At 35.0% G+C, this 16013-nt stretch overlaps 1 protein-coding gene across 1 annotated transcript in view; it reads right to left on the bottom strand.

The window, feature by feature from the left end:
- Selenof (selenoprotein F) overlaps positions 1-16013 on the bottom strand; it is a 57278-nt gene that overhangs the window by 6467 nt on the left and 34798 nt on the right. Inside the window, exon 3 of the mRNA XM_023699069.1 lies at positions 4964-5027. Within this exon, the coding sequence (XP_023554837.1) occupies positions 4964-5027 (64 nt within the window). The remainder of the gene's footprint in view (positions 1-4963; positions 5028-16013) is intronic.

The raw sequence follows: 16013 nt of genomic DNA, 5'->3' as shown, positions 1-16013 counted from the left end.
TATCAATAGTATACAGAAGTGTTATTACAAATGTTCTTTTATACTTGCTATTTAGGACAACAAAATGACTGTAAATGGGCTTTATTTATTTTCAACGATTTTTTGGAAGATACTGAGATAACCAGTCTAATCTTTTCCTGCAAAATTTAGTTTTAAACAAAACTGCTATTTGTAACTGATGATCGTATTTTCTCTATGAACTGCATCCTTTAGGACCGTTTACTCTATAAACTTCTGTATTCTTATGGAGAATAATTTTAGGATATTTTCTCGCATTTTAACTCCGGCATTTTTAGGATATTTTTTCGCATTTTAAACACCACCTAATACACTTTCACTGTGTTAATTTACCTTTATTATTAAAAAAATCTCTCTCTGGGAAAGGAAATATTCTTAAATCTTTGTATTCAAAACAGAGCTTAGCACGTTTAATAATTTTCATTCATTCAACAGATTTAATGGGCTGGGATGAGTGAACAAATCGAAAAGAAATACTAAGATGAGTCACAGTGACTACATTCACCAGCTCCTTTTTTCTCTGCTAAGTATAGGTCAACAAACATAGTAATTTTGAATAAAGAAAAGTATGTATTAAATATCCTATTGGCAAATCACATTTTACAAGCAGTAAATGAACCTTTCAACAACATTTGAGGACTTAAAAAATACTCATGGCATTGGACAAAGCTATATGACAATGTGAGGAAACGTAATTCTTTAACCTTAAGAAACCTACAATAAGGGGCCGGGGGCTTGATTCCCAGGGCGCGCTGAAATGGCAATTGAGACTGGGCATGGTGGCACGCGCCTGTAATCCCAGCTCTTGGGAGGCTGTAAACACATGATCACTGTGAGTCCGATCTAGTAGTGAGACCTGAACATCCTGTAAACCCCTCCCTAAAATATAGGAAAAAAAAAAAAAAAGAAACCTACAATAAAGCATATATTTAGAATATAAAACAGACTCTGGGTTCAATCTCTAGCAACGACTGAAAAAATGTGTTAATTTTTCCTTTTCCTTTTGTTTGTACTGCTGGGGATCAAATCCAGCAGAGCCCCAAACACAGAAGCTAACCCAAATGCCTTTTTTTTTTTTTTTTTTAAAATGTATTTGGTTGTTACAGGGTCTCACTATGCAGCTCAGAATCACATTGATGCTCCTGCTTTCAGCCTCCCCAGTGCTGGGATTACAGGTGTGCACTGCGTTTATAGGCATGCGCCACTACACCCAGACTCTGTGGCCTGTTCCATGTGCCTGGGGTGGGGCTGGCGTGGCATTTGGTGCCAGGGATGCAACGGTGGTCCCTGTGCTTGCCTAAGCAGGTACTTCAGTCTGCTGAGCTATCTTGCTGGCCCTAAAACACTATTAGTTTAACAACAGATGGAAAGTAGTTTGACCTCAAAAAAGTTTATGTTGGGATGATAAACAGGACTAGAGAATGAAAAATTTAATTGCATACAAAAGAGTCCTTCCTTCAGCATAACCTAAAGGATACAAACGTTTGAATTTGATACAGTTAGCTCCAAATACTTTGCCTGAGAGAGCAAGCTAAAAAAGCATGTTAAAAACATATGCAAAGAAACACAACAGTATCACTGGGTCTTCAGCTAGTCCGGAAAAAAAAAAAAGCAACCCTTCAATGACTTGGTTTCCACCTAGTTTTGAATGTAGCCATAGATTTAATTTCTCAGTGTAAACACGTTGCACAGCAGTTAGGTATAAGGGAAAATTATCACAATGATTTACAAAATATTAGCAAAATCATGATAGTAAATTTTTAAACATCTTTAAAAATGTATGCTTCAATAAAATAGTATTTGAATACTGTTATTTGGTGTAATCTCCTAGTTTAATGATTATTATAATCAAACCTAATGTGCTTCCTGATGTATATATTTTTGGCAGACTCTATAAAATGATTCAGTGTAACTGAAGATAGAATAAATTGTATTCTCTGAAAATGTAAGTAAAATTCTTCTTTATTCTCTCAAGAACTTCTAAGAAATAAGAACAATACAATACTCCTCCTCCTCCTGCTCCCCCCTACCCCTCCCCATCCTCCTCCTTTTCCTCCTTACAAATAGCAAGAATAGTGTAAATAGGAAAATTAAAGAAGAAAATGCGTTCATTGGACCCTCATAGTATACGATAGTTAAGCAAAGTCTACAAACTTGGAAAAATAGAAAAGTATCTTATCTTCTAGTTTATGTTCTGCTCCTTTTTTTTTTTTTTTTTTTGCAGAACCGGGGATTGAACTCAGGTCTTTGTGCTTGGCAGGCAAACGCTTATTCTACTGAGCCATCTCCCCAGCTCCTATATTCTCTTAAAAATAGATTGGTGACTTTTTTGGAGATTTCTTTTTTTTTTTTTAGATTTTTAATTTCTAAAAGAATTAAACCTACTGCTTAATTTCCAGACAATGTTCTGCCAATTTAATTACCTGTCAATTATAAAGGTAATTTTGTAAATAACAGTTCAAAATGATCAAATATGCAAAAGTGATTAAAAGTAGATTAAATGTTTCAGCATTTTCTTCAGATTCCTAGCACGTTGTTTACACTGGCCCCTATGAGCTAAGCGCTGCTGGGCACACTGCTCAGAAATGTGCATCTATCTTCCTTCCAGTTCTTTAGACAGTGCAAGCTAGGATGGGGGCATAAGAAAGAAGTAGAAACCTTGAGGTTAAAGAAAAGAGTCACGCCATTTTCAAAAACACACATGTGAAAAGTAAATGAAAGGAGACAAAACATGCTTGGCTAGATCTTTTGATCATGTAATGCGTTGTTACACATAGCTTTATATTGATTTTAAGAGCTTATGGCAGATATGATTAACACGAACTATTATAAGATTACATGTATAATTAGATGCCTTCCTGTTGATCAGAAATAAGTACATATAAATCAGAATAAACTCTAAATGAAAATGCTACCCCACACATGGAAGTACAAATAGGAGAACAGAGCAAGAGGCTACACATTTTTCATCTGTGCTTAATGAAAGCTAAAAGGTATTAAAAAAAATTTACTATGGTATACCAGTCTTCAAGAGTACAAAATTATGAGTCATTTTAGTTGTTCTCAAAAGACAAGGCACTTAAAAATATCTAGACATGAATGTCTCAAATAAGGGAAGCTGGGGAGAATAGAGGTAAAATAATGAAGGCAAGACTAACAAAAACGTTTGATTTGTCAGTACAAAACAGTCAGGTAAGGAATATGAGAAGCCTAAAATTGATCAAGAGTAAATAACCAATGTAAACACAAACTTCTTAGTAGATTCTCTTTTGTGAAAGGGTGAGCATCCTACTGAATTAGATATTCAATAAATAAAGGCATTCATCCAATAAAAAGAAAACACTGGATTTCTTCAGTAACAGTGTTTGGGTAGATTTCTGGTATATATATATATATTTGTATGTTTGTATATTTTAGGGAAGGATCTACAGGGTGCTCAGGGTCTCACTACTAGATCGGACTCGTAGTGATCCATCTGTTCACAGCCTCCCAAGAGCTGGGATTACAGGCGTGTGCCACCACACCCAGTCTCAATTGCTGTCTCAGTGTGCCCTGGGAGGCGGGGTCGGCATGGCAGACCCGGGGATCAAACCCTTGGCCCCTGTGCCTGCTTGCAGGCGCTTTAATCTGCTGAGCTATTTGGCTGGCCCTGATTTTTGGTATATTAATGACAGAAAGTTTTTAAATTCTGGGATTGGGGGAGTTCCTAGTTAGATAAGGGCAAAACACTGGTAAACCAACTACATTATAATATTATATAGGATCTATTAATGGGGAGAGTTAAAAAAAAAAATCTGTTAAAGGCCAACCAGAAGGACCAAAAATATAGCTCTGTGGTACAGCACCTGCTGGTGGGTGAGAGAGAGGTCCTGAGTTCGATTACCAGTCCTCACACCCCCAAAGCCCAACTAGAGGTAATGGTGGGCCTTATGAAAAATGTTTCCATGTTCAAAAATTATACTTTTAGCAACAAAATGAGAAACATTTTATCATAAACAATTGAAGTAGCTTGCTCAAGAGGTAGCTGCATTTCATTATATATTAAATATTTACATATGCATATTTATGTATTTTGCATTGCTTAGGAATTAACACAGGGTTTTCTGTTTTTTTCTCTCTTTTTTTTTTTTCTGTTTTGTCTTAACATAGGGTTTTATGCATGCCAGGCAACAACAACAACAAAAAACGCATGTGCTAATTTAAGAAATGTTAAAAAATACTAAAGAGGAAAGAAATTGTGGGGAAATCAGCAAAAGTCAAGATAACATGAAATTTTGGTTAAGAACAAAAGGAGCTTTCCTATCTTTAGATCAATTTCATAAAACTGATTTTTCAAGTGACACAGGAGGGCCCACTAGAAAGCCTCAATTGAAATTCTTCTAGCAAAGCTCCATCACTGATTTATATATATATATAAAAATCATATGTTCACAATTATTCTTTCACATATTTACCATTAAAATTCCCTGTGAAGGTATACACATTATGATTCTGTTTTATATACACCAAATACTATGGTATTAAAATTAATTCTCTTCTTGGTCATTTGTCATATTGTGCTGGTCTACACTCATTTAATGCAACTGTTTCTTAGGAGTTTTATGGAAATCAATCCAGTTAAAACGTTGTATATTAGAATGTGTTAAACAATTACTTTTTATCCAGTAAAGGCTATCATAAAATTTATGTCATGCAAAAGAAAGGTTATTTTAAGAAAATTATTCCATGTGTTGCATTTTAAATCTAAGTTTTGTACATTGTCTTTCTGTACAGTAATCTAGTAGCCACTGATTACTATAAAACTTTATTTCCATAAAAACAAGCAAAAAAAATCACATTATTATTGAAAAAAGTAAAATCATAAAAAGGTATTTTCTTAAGAATACTTAATGAAATTATTTTTGTGAAATGCTGATTTTAAATGATTAAACAATTTACTACCTACCTTGGACTTGAGGGAACCGCCCCAATTTTCATCCACAGACTTCAAGAATAGCTCCTGCATATAGCTATAAAAGAAAACCCAGAATTAAAAACTTGGTCTCAATTTAAAAATGTGGGGTAGTGGGTAGGGGTAGTTGACAGCAACAAAGAGTTTGTCTAGCATATAAGAAGCCATGGGTTTGATCTCCGGTACTGCGAAAAGAAATTTTAAAAATGCATAGCATAAATGTTAGTTAAGAAGATATGCAGATCTTTAAAAAATAACCAGAGTTAAGTTAGACCACAAAGTTCCCATTAAACAGAGGAAGAAATATAGGTCCAGGTAAAGTATACTCCTTTAAGATTTGTAGTTTCAGTAGGACATGGACAAGTGTAGTCTGAAAAGTTTCCATTCCATGGAAAGTTCTAGAAATAAATCAGAAGTTTTAAATGTATTGTTCTAAATAGTGTGATGCAATATCATTCCATCTTGCCCGAAATACAGAATCATTGTGTTGTATCCACTCCACTCTCTATAGGCTATTAGTCATTTAGCAGTTGTCTAGCTATCTGACCATTGTGCTATCACAGGGCCTGTACTCAAGTAGCCTTTATTTTATTTTAATTTTTGGCAGAACCGGGGATTGAACTCAGGCCCTTGTGCTTGCCACAGAAGCACTTATTCTACTGAGCCATGTCCCTGGCCCACTTTATTTTATGTAACAGTAGTAATTCTGGCAATTCAGATATGTCAGCACACTGTTATAATTTTTTACTGTGAGTCTTGGAATATATCTCTCACCTTGAAGGAAGGACGCCCGTACTGTATATTGCAGTAATAGTAAACCTTTTAGAACCAAGTGCGCAAACTGCAATTCAAAACTCACTTATTTATCACAAAGTGCCAACACTGTAATTAAACTTCAATACTGAGGTTTTAATTTAGGAAAAAACTCATACATTAACATCTTTTATCTTAAAAATAAGTAAGAGCCGGGTATATATCTCAGTGGAATAAGTACCTACATGGCAAGCACAAAGTCCTGATTTTGATCCCTGGTTAAAAAAAAAAAAAAAAAAAAAAAAAATCCATCATGGGTTTGCTACTCTGGTATACTCAACAGAACAGGAACATAAACCCTACTTGGGAGTATGCGTATACCTCCTCCAAAATATTAATGTACATATAACTCAGTTGTGTCCCAAATTTTCTAATCAAGGAGATTATGGGGCCAAAGAGGAAAGTGATCAATGATGTCGAGTCACACGGAGAGAAAACATTCTCTCAGACTTTCACAGACAGCAAATTGGTCAAGCAATGGCCATGATTCATCCATATGGCTGACACTGACAAAGGATCTATAAACTGTGGTACAGGGTTTCAGGATAAATCCTGAGGGGATTTGACTGACCTTATCAGATACAAAAGTTACATTTCTTGTTATATAGGTCTTGCTTTATCTTGGTCTTAACCATCTTCGCATACACACGAAGTATAAAAAGTAAAGCCATATTAAAATGCTGAGGTGTAAAAGGCTCAAGTCATCAACATTGCCAGTCTTACAGAAAACCTACTACTATTATGGACTACTGGACTATATTGGAATATCTTGCTGAATTCATGCACCTACAATATTTAAATGACAATGGAATACCTTTCTCTGACGAAACTAACCAAAAAAGGGGGATACAAATGAACGACCATTTGGTATCTGTATATTCAAAATAGTCAAGATAGATATACAGCTGCATTCTCTAAATTCAATGAACACAGAGATTTGTTCTAATAGTGTTTGTGGACAGGATATCATGTCTGCATCTTGTACAATGAATAATCACCAAGACAATATTCAATGTATTAATTATTGAAACTGTGCTAGTAATTGGGTTTGAAACTGTCTCACTGCTATTTGTTTCTCAATAAAATAAAAAAATAAAACATTAAAAAAATACTGATGTATAGATAATGTGGCTGAACAAAGAACTTTAATAAGATGTCCTAGGAAGGTCTTCATAGAATCTTTGTGTGTGTGTGGTTTTTTTTTTTTGCGGAACCGGGGATTGAACTCAGGCCCTTGCACTTGCCAGGGAAGTGCTTACTCCACTGAGCCACCTCCCCAGTCCGTGTGTGTGTGTTTGAGACAGGGTCTCACTATGCATTTCAGGTTCACTTTGTAGCCCAGGCAGGTCTTGAACTCACAATGATCCTCCTGCTTCAGCCTCCTGAGTGCTGGGATTATAGGTGTGCACCACATTTGGCTTCACAAAATCTTAAGTTGAACACAAGTATATATGCTGTACTATGCATATATATTCATCTAGCTAAGACAGACCCTTAATAAGAATTCTCTCAGATTGCTTTTAGTATGTGATCAATGGCTTAAAATTAAAATTTAACACCTTTTAAAAGTATTTAAGGAAGTGTTATGTAAAGATACAGAAAAGTCAGCAAAATCTCATTATAAAGGACTCAAATATAAATATTTTCCCTTAATGAAATTCAGTGAAATGAAGTCAATGGTAAACAATGCTTCTCTAGCTACAAAGCCAGCACATTCTCTTTATAGTAAAAGCTTATTAAAAAAAACCTCAAATGTAAATATTTTATTAAAATAAATTCAGTTGAAATGGATTCAATGGTAAATACCCCTGCCCTCATTTTTGTAGCTGTAAAGCTTACCTAATTCTTTAGAAAGACAGAAATATATATCTGGGAATATTGTGACTCAGAGAAGGGCAGTAGTTTTAAAACCATAAGAAATTCATTTCTTAGTTTTTACATGTGCTTTTAATGAAGGTTGAAGAGCTAAACACTGATTTACTCTTAAGCTCTAAAGTTAGCAATTAAGGAAAAATAAAATCACACACGAGGCTTATTTGTTTAAGGCACCTTAAAAAATACAGAAAAGTACAAAGTAGAAATTTAAAAGATACTTATAATGTTGAGATAATTCTGGACTACGTCAAGAGTTCCTCAAGCCTTGAGGTGTCATAGATCTTTTTGATAATGTTATAGTATTTTGCTTTTTTGTAAGCCGTTCATGAATTCTCTGAAAGCACTGATGGATTTCAGGTAAGAATTATGAGGACCTAGAGGTTAGAAAGTCCTTTGCAACAATAAAATTTAAGTTGATCTAATTATATGGTTTTTTTTTTTTTACAAAATGTGGACACTTTTGATCACAGAAGTTGAGAAAAAAATCTTTAAAAAAATACAGCCAGCTGGGCATGGTGGCACACCCCTGTAATGTCTCAGCATTTGGGAGGCTGTCCTGTGCAAGATGGCTGCAAGTCCCCGCCCAGTCTAGGGAACTCAGTGACTTAGTAAGACCACGTTTCAAAGTTATAAATCACCTCTTACTACCACTGCTGCTGCCACAACCATCACCGCCTCCAAGTAGTCACATGCAATAAATAGATAGATGCTCAAGAAATGAAATGAAAACTACAATGAGTTACTTTATATGTATCAGAATGGCTATTATCAAAAAGGAAACAAGGAAGTAGTGAGGTTGGAAAGATGAGAAGCCTATGCACTGCTATTTTGACCATGAACTGATGTAGATGTTATGTAAAATGTAATTATAGTTTTGAAAAACTAAAATGTAATCTGAGATTCTGGAGATATATATATATCTCAATATATATATATTCAAAAGAAGCAAAAACAGGGACTCGGATATTTATATAAGGTTCACGGCAGTCTTACAACAGCCAACAATAGAAGCAATCATAATGTCCATCACTAGAATAAAGCATTAGAAAAGTATGGTACATAAACATAGTGGAATATTATTCATTTTAAAACAAACTCTAACACAACACAACACAGATGAATGTTAACATTTTTTCAAAGGATGAACCCTGAAGTGTAAGTATAAAAGATCAGTATCTTATGATTTCTCTAAATAACTAATATGAATTTAGATGACAAATTTAATGTATAAGACTAGATTAAAACCTGGCTATTTATCTTGCCTTTGTGATCCTTTGAAAATTTTTATTGGAGACTCCAATACTTTAAACACAATGGTATTTCTCTACACCATTTTTTTTTTTTTTCCAATACTTTTCATAGCACGACCAATGGAAAATGGTAAAAAAAATGCATGGGGACCGGGGCAAAGGAGGAAATCTGCTTACAACCAGGCAGAACAAGCCTGGGAGCCTGTGTGTGCCAACACTAGGCCCCATGTGTTATCTCAGGGTGGAGGAACGCAGTATTGTAGCATACCAGTAATCCATTCAAGGAAAACATTTTTCTATACCATAAAATGACAAGTGATTAATTAATTAAAACCAATAAACAGATATTCTTCAACAAATAGGCAATTTGAACATGACCTTCAGGAAAATTTATATTGATTTCCTAGTCTCAGGGATTTTCTCAATAAATGTCCACAGAACTCTGCTCACATTATAGCGTACCAGAAATATTCTATTAACTTGATTGTAAGTAGAAAACGTCTGTTAATTTCCTCCAGCATCTGTTCAATATATGTACACTTAATGCTGAGAATTACTTTTAACAAAATTAAATGCCTCTTGTTTTAACATGTAACTTTAAAAATATTTCAAAGTAAATGAAAATGTAACTCAAAATTGAGTACATTATTCAAATTTTAAAAACATTAGGGTCGGCCAAACAGCTCAGCAAATTAAAGCACCATCAAGCAGGCTCAGGGGCTGGGGGCTCAACCCCCGGGAGTGCCATGCTGGCCCTGCCCCTGAGGCACGCTGCGGCAGCAACAAAGACTGGGCCTGGTGGTGTGCGCCTTCAATCCTAGCTCTTGGGAGGCTGTAAACAGGCGTATTACTACGAGTCCAATCTAGTAACGAGACCCTGAACACCCTATAGACCCCTCCCTAAAATAAAAAAAACATTAACTTGTGATACTAGTTGATATTTTGCTTATGAATTTATAATGCTAACAGGAAAATTCCTTTGTTTTTAATGGCAAGTAAATTAATTACAGGTTGTAGCAAACAAATGTTTTATAAAGTCACCAAAAGCATCTTTGGCATGACAGCCACAAATTCACACATGATGAAATGTATGCTATTTATAAATAATAGGAATTCTCTAAGGCATAAAATATGAAAGAAATAAGAACATGTTAATATGTGCTGCTCCTTAATCTTAGCATTTTTACTTTTTAATGTGAACAAAATATACATTGAGAGAAACTTCACTGAGAAGAAAAATCAAGGAAGCAGGTTACAGAACTGCTATGGCAAATTGGAAGGCTTCTTTCTAAACATAGACAATCTGACTCCAGGTCATTATTTCATTAGGATTATATTATTCTACTCAAATAATTTAATGGGAAATAAGGAATAATTTATTTATTTTATTTTTATTTTTTTGGCGGAACCGGGGATTGAACTCAGGCCCTTGTGCTTGCCAGGGAAGCACTTATTCTGCTAAGCCATCTCCCCAGCCCCAATAGGGAATAATTTAATGGGAAATCTTTACAACTAGATGAAACACACACACACACACACACAATCTTCCTTTGGACTACATGTATTTCCAACTTACTTACAATTGTCAAGTTTTCCTAAACTTCTTATATTGTGTTCAAGGTGGGAAGCAGAACCAAATACCTCAGGCATATCACTATTTTCTTGATTTTGTTGTTTTTACTTATTTATCTATTTATTTTGGCCGAACTGGGGATTGAACTCAGGCCCTTGCGCTTGCAAGGGAAGCACTTATTCTACTGAGCCATCTCCTCGGCCCTGTATCACTATTTTCTTTTCTTTTTTTTTTAATTATTTCATTTTATTTTGAAGAGTATAAACAAAAGCAAGAACAAAAAGCAGAAACAAAGACAGAAACAGGGCAACACAGAACAATACATGTTACAGATTTTCAAAACAAGAATAGCTGATCAAAAATGGTTGATATATTACCCATTTTTATCCCCAAATCTGTCACTCAGATTAACAGATACAGTTATGTACAATTTGACATATGACTGAATATTACTGCTTGCTTTCAAGAAACCTTAAATTTTTGTTGATTTTTTTTTTTTTTTCCTGTATCACTATTTTCCTTGATTTAAAAATAAGTGATTTTGAACTGGTAAAATAGATCAGTGGACTAAACACCTGCCTAGGCAAGCACAGGGACCAGGGTTCAATCCCCAGCACATGCCATAGCTGAATCAAGATTAGGCATGGTGGCATCCACCTGTAATTCCAGGTGCTTGGGAGGCTGAAACAGAGGGTCACTATGAGTCCTTGGGAGGCTGAAAACAGAGGGTCACTATGAGTCCAAGCTGCGTAGTGAGACCCTGTACCAAACACATATAAAGTAAATAAAAACAAATAGAATAAGAGATTTTATTCAGTTCTTAAGAAATTCTAGCTTTGTGGGTATCTGGTTTTCCCCAGTTTGTTTATTTATGTATTTCTCAGTTTAAATAATTGTAAATAGTAGTAAGATGTATTTCAATGTTAAAGAGTTTATACATCTCATACCTTTGTTTTTTTTTTGGTCATACCTTTTACTACAATTTTGGAACAGTATGTCTTGGATAAAGACCTTTTTGATAAAAAAATTGTACAAATGGAATACCATTTTCCGCCTCATATCCACATGGTTAATGTCACATTATAAAACTTCAGCAATGATATAGTAAAAGATCAAAATTATTCTGTGGCAATAATATGTTGTAATTAGAGTCTCAGCTACTTTAGCTGAATCTGCAGCTATAACAGACAGATTAACAGTGAGACAAAAAGCTGGTCAATGCCATTTCTCAATGGATAACTAGATCCCAAAATATGTTACTACAGTGAACAAAGGCTATACTTCCAAGTTACATACCTTTTAATTTTTATTTTTATTCGATATATTTGTTCAGTACTTCTTTTGAATTTTAGAGAAATATTTCTGAGATGAATACATGAGATTAATAGATGGCACATTGTAAATAAATTATTATTTACAAACTTAAATGAATATAACGGTAAAAATTGTCCAAAATAAAAATGAAGAATTTATAGATTAGTTATATAATAGTTCACTCTGTGCCAAAAATCAAGAAACTTATATTCGTATAATTAAAATTCTCAAAGTTTTAATGATTTAAAATTTCTGAACTTAGTTGAAATTATAGCACATTTCCAAGAAAAATGAACCCGTTGTGCAAGAAATTTGAATAAAATCATATGAAGATACATAAAAATGAAATTGTGCAAAACTTATTGTAAAGAGAAAAATCATGAAAGCATACCCATATAAAAAAATTAGCTCTGGAAGAATAAAATTAAATAGCATCTTATTTCACATAAGGAAAAAAAAAAAAAGACCAAGTGTGTAAGAAACTAGACTAATTAAAGAACTGAAAGAAAAAGATGTCTTGGGCCGGCGGGATAGCTCAGTGGTCTAAAGTGCCTGCTTAGGCCAGCTTAGGCAAGCCCAGGGATCGTGGTTCAATGCCCAGCACCACATGCCATGCTAGCCCACTCCCAGGGTGGGCTGAGCCGGCCACAAAAAATAAATAAAATAAAACATTTAAAAAAAGATGTCTTCATTGAATTTCATATTTAGCAAACATACTTTTGAAAACTAAAAGTAAAATATTTTCCACTTATACAAACTCAAAATATTCTAATACCTCCAGACGTAGCATATAGGAAATAACAGAGTATAATCCAGAAGGCAAGAAAAGTTGCAGCATGGTCCTGGATAAAGAACAAAGAGCTCTCAAAATGACAGCTATGCAGGACTATGTAAAATATATTAGATGAACCCATTTAAAAGGTCACTGAAGGGATCAGGGAGATGGCTCAGTGGAATAAACGCTTCCCTGGGAAGTACAAGGGCTTGAGTTCAATCCCCAGTTCCACAAAAATAAATAAATAAATAAATAAATAAATAAAATTATAAAAAGAGAAAGAATTACTAAGACTAAAACAAGATAAATAATGGTGGGCTGGGGAGATGGCTCAAAGGAATAAGTGCTTCCCTGGCAAGCGCAATGGTCTGCGTTCAATCCCCGGTTCTGGGGGGGAAAAAAAAAGATAAATACTGGAATGGCAAATATATGATCAGCACTTCTAACAGTCTGGGGATAGGATATTGCTCAAAGTACTAGCATGTCATGGACATGGACAGTGTCCATGACGCTTACTGGTGGCCAGGTGTCACTTGTGGGTCTGAGCTACTGCTATCTCCTTGATATTTACCCTATAGAGTTGGACAGAATCATGACCCACAGGGTAAAGGAGAAGTCCATTTGTAGGATGTGCTGATAGAAATATTTTGCTGCTGTATACAAAAGAATAACTGGAAAGACTGCTGTTCTAGACCTTTTTCTCCTGTGTTTAACTCATTACTGTGTTTACTCATTGGTGGGTTCTTTCCCTTCTCATTCATGGAGTTGTAGTCATTTTGATCCCTCGCTAGAATATCTTCTAATAGTCTGTAGGGTTGGCTTTGTTATGAAATTCTTTAGTTGTTTTTTGTAATGGAAGTATTTCACTTCTCCATTATACTTGAAAGAGAGTTTTGCAGGGTATACCAGTCTGGGTTGGAATTTGTTTTCTTGCAAGACTTACAGTACTTTGCTCCATGCTCTTCTTGACTTGATGGTTTGTGAAGAGAAATCTGCTGTTATTCTGACGGGTTTTCCTTTAAATGTGATGTTTCTTTCCTTTAGCGGCTTTTAGTATACTGTTCCTGTGTTGAATTTCTGGGCTCTTGATTATTATGTCTGGGTGTGTTTTTAATTGGGTTGATGTCATTCAGAGTTCTATATATGCTTTGGTTACCTGAATGTCAGATTGTTTCCCCATATTTGGGAAGTTTTCTTCTATTACTTCTACCCATATTCTTTTCATATCATTTGTATTGACTCCTTTTTCATTGATAGCCATTAGTCTTACACTGTTCATCTTTGCATCGTCTTACAGATGTTGAATTCTTTTTTCCTGCATCCTAGTTGTTTTTAAGAGATGTTTTCTTACCTTTTCACTAGCCCTAATGGTGTCTTCAAGGTCTGAAAGTCTATTTTCTTTTCTTTTTTTTTTCTTTTCAAAGTTTTATTGATAAACATATAGCAATGAGACAGTTTCAAATCAAACTGAAAGTCTATTTTCACTTTCATTCAAACAGTTTTGCCAGCTTGACTGAGGTTTTAATCTCCTAAATAGCACTTTGAAACTGCTTCATGCATTCTATTTCTTTCCTATAGTGCTCATTCAAGGATTCCATCATTTTTATATTCTCCTCTATTGTTTTTTATCAGTGTCTTCTTTAGAAGCACTTAGTACTTCTTTCATTATAGTTATCATTTCTTTTTTTGTTTCAGAAATTATTTCTGATCTGATTTCCTCTATATCTTTCTGCATTTCTTTACTTTAGCTGCTATTATTTCAGAGATTTCAGGTGTGTGATTTCCAATTTCTTCTATGCTATTGTCTCCCGCATATGCTCTGGGTGGGCTTGGGGCCTGAGAATGCATTTTGCTCCTTCTCTTTGTCATTTTGTATAGCACTGTCTTCTGTCCATTGGTGTACAGCTTTAGTAGAGCTATTACCTTAGCACCAGGTCCAGATCTACCAAATTCAAACTTGTCCAGGTGGGTGTGGCTTGGGTCTGGTGCTGTGCTCCATTTCTTCCTGCTGCAACCCTTGGAAGTGAACCCTCTGTGCTACTCTGGCAAGATGTTGTGCTCCTGGATCAGCTGGGTTAGTCTTGCCTCCAGGCTTTCCGCAGGGAGTTCTGCTACAGGTTTCTACACCTGGCTTATATGTTGGGCCTGGGCTGTGGGTGGACTGAGGACCAGGTGGGTCCTGGGCGATCTCACACACCAGGCCTCGGGTATGGGTCAGATGAGGATCCGGTGGACTCTGGGCGGTCCTGCTAACACCCTGGGCATGGGTCTAATCACAAAGTTTTTTTTTTTTTTAAATTAAAAAGAAAATACACCATTGTTTCTCCTACCATTTAAAAACTATAAACTTGGTTCAAATAAAGAAATATTTTACTATTTTCCACCATTAAGCATTTGATATATTTTTGTTAGTGAAAATAATTATAGGCCGGGTACGGTGGCGCATGCTTGTAATCCCAGAACTCTGGATGCTGAGGCAGGAAGATCACAGAGATTTTGAGACCAGATTTTGTTCTGGCTACAAAGTGAGCTCAAAGCCAGCCAGAACTGCATAGTGAGACCCTATCTCAAAAAACAAATAAAAAACAACAAAAAATAAAATAACTATGGCTCTAAAGAAATGTGACACGTATCTTGAAATAAACCATTTAAGCTGAGTCAATTAACTATTATATTTTCATACAACATAGTACATAGCAAAAGAGCTCAAGTGATAAAATCATGCTAATTTACAAGTAGCATGATCTTCCTCTTTTTTTTTTTGGCACTGGGAATCAAACTGAGGACTTTGTGCTCACCAGGCAGGTATAGAGTATGTTCTTTTTGAACACTGGATTTCTTGTTTGTAAAAGTATTATTATTTACCATTCAACATTCTGAGGATTATTTCTTAAAAAGGTCTGATTTCTTTAGATGCTAAGTAACAACAGTTATTATTAAAATACTTTCTTTTATTCTAGGTTAAATTCAAGTTGTGTACTTAAAACTCCTTTTCATACACAATTTAAGAGTTTTCTGTGATGGAACTACTCAGGGATATCATTCATTGCTGTCCTAGAATTAGAATGGTCATTCCAAAATTTCTCAAGCGTTCCAATCCAACTATCCAATAGTGCTGTCAACTCTGTCAGTTCCCTGGAATTAGCTAGGAAAGTTTTGAAGATTTCTGAACTCTGGAATCTAGCCTACATCAACTAAATGAGGATATAAGGGTGAGACCTATGCACCAGGATTTTAATTACTGCTTCTACTACTTGAAAAGCGCTCCAAATGATCATAATGCACAGTCAGATAAAAGAAACACTGTCTACTACACTATTAACACGTAAAACTGCAAAATGATGAACGTGGTAGGCTTTTGCTCAACAGACTAATCGAACTGATTCTAAAGTTACCAAGTAATTATTAAGTACAATAAAGCTAATTTAATAGTTTTTTTTTAAT

This window comes from Octodon degus, unplaced genomic scaffold (genome assembly GCF_000260255.1).
Source record: "Octodon degus isolate 3935 unplaced genomic scaffold, OctDeg1.0 scaffold00109, whole genome shotgun sequence".
Taxonomy (NCBI): Eukaryota; Metazoa; Chordata; class Mammalia; order Rodentia; family Octodontidae; genus Octodon; species Octodon degus.
The sequence above is the reverse complement of the archived record's forward strand: the minus strand, read 5'-3'. Positions and strand labels throughout refer to the sequence as shown.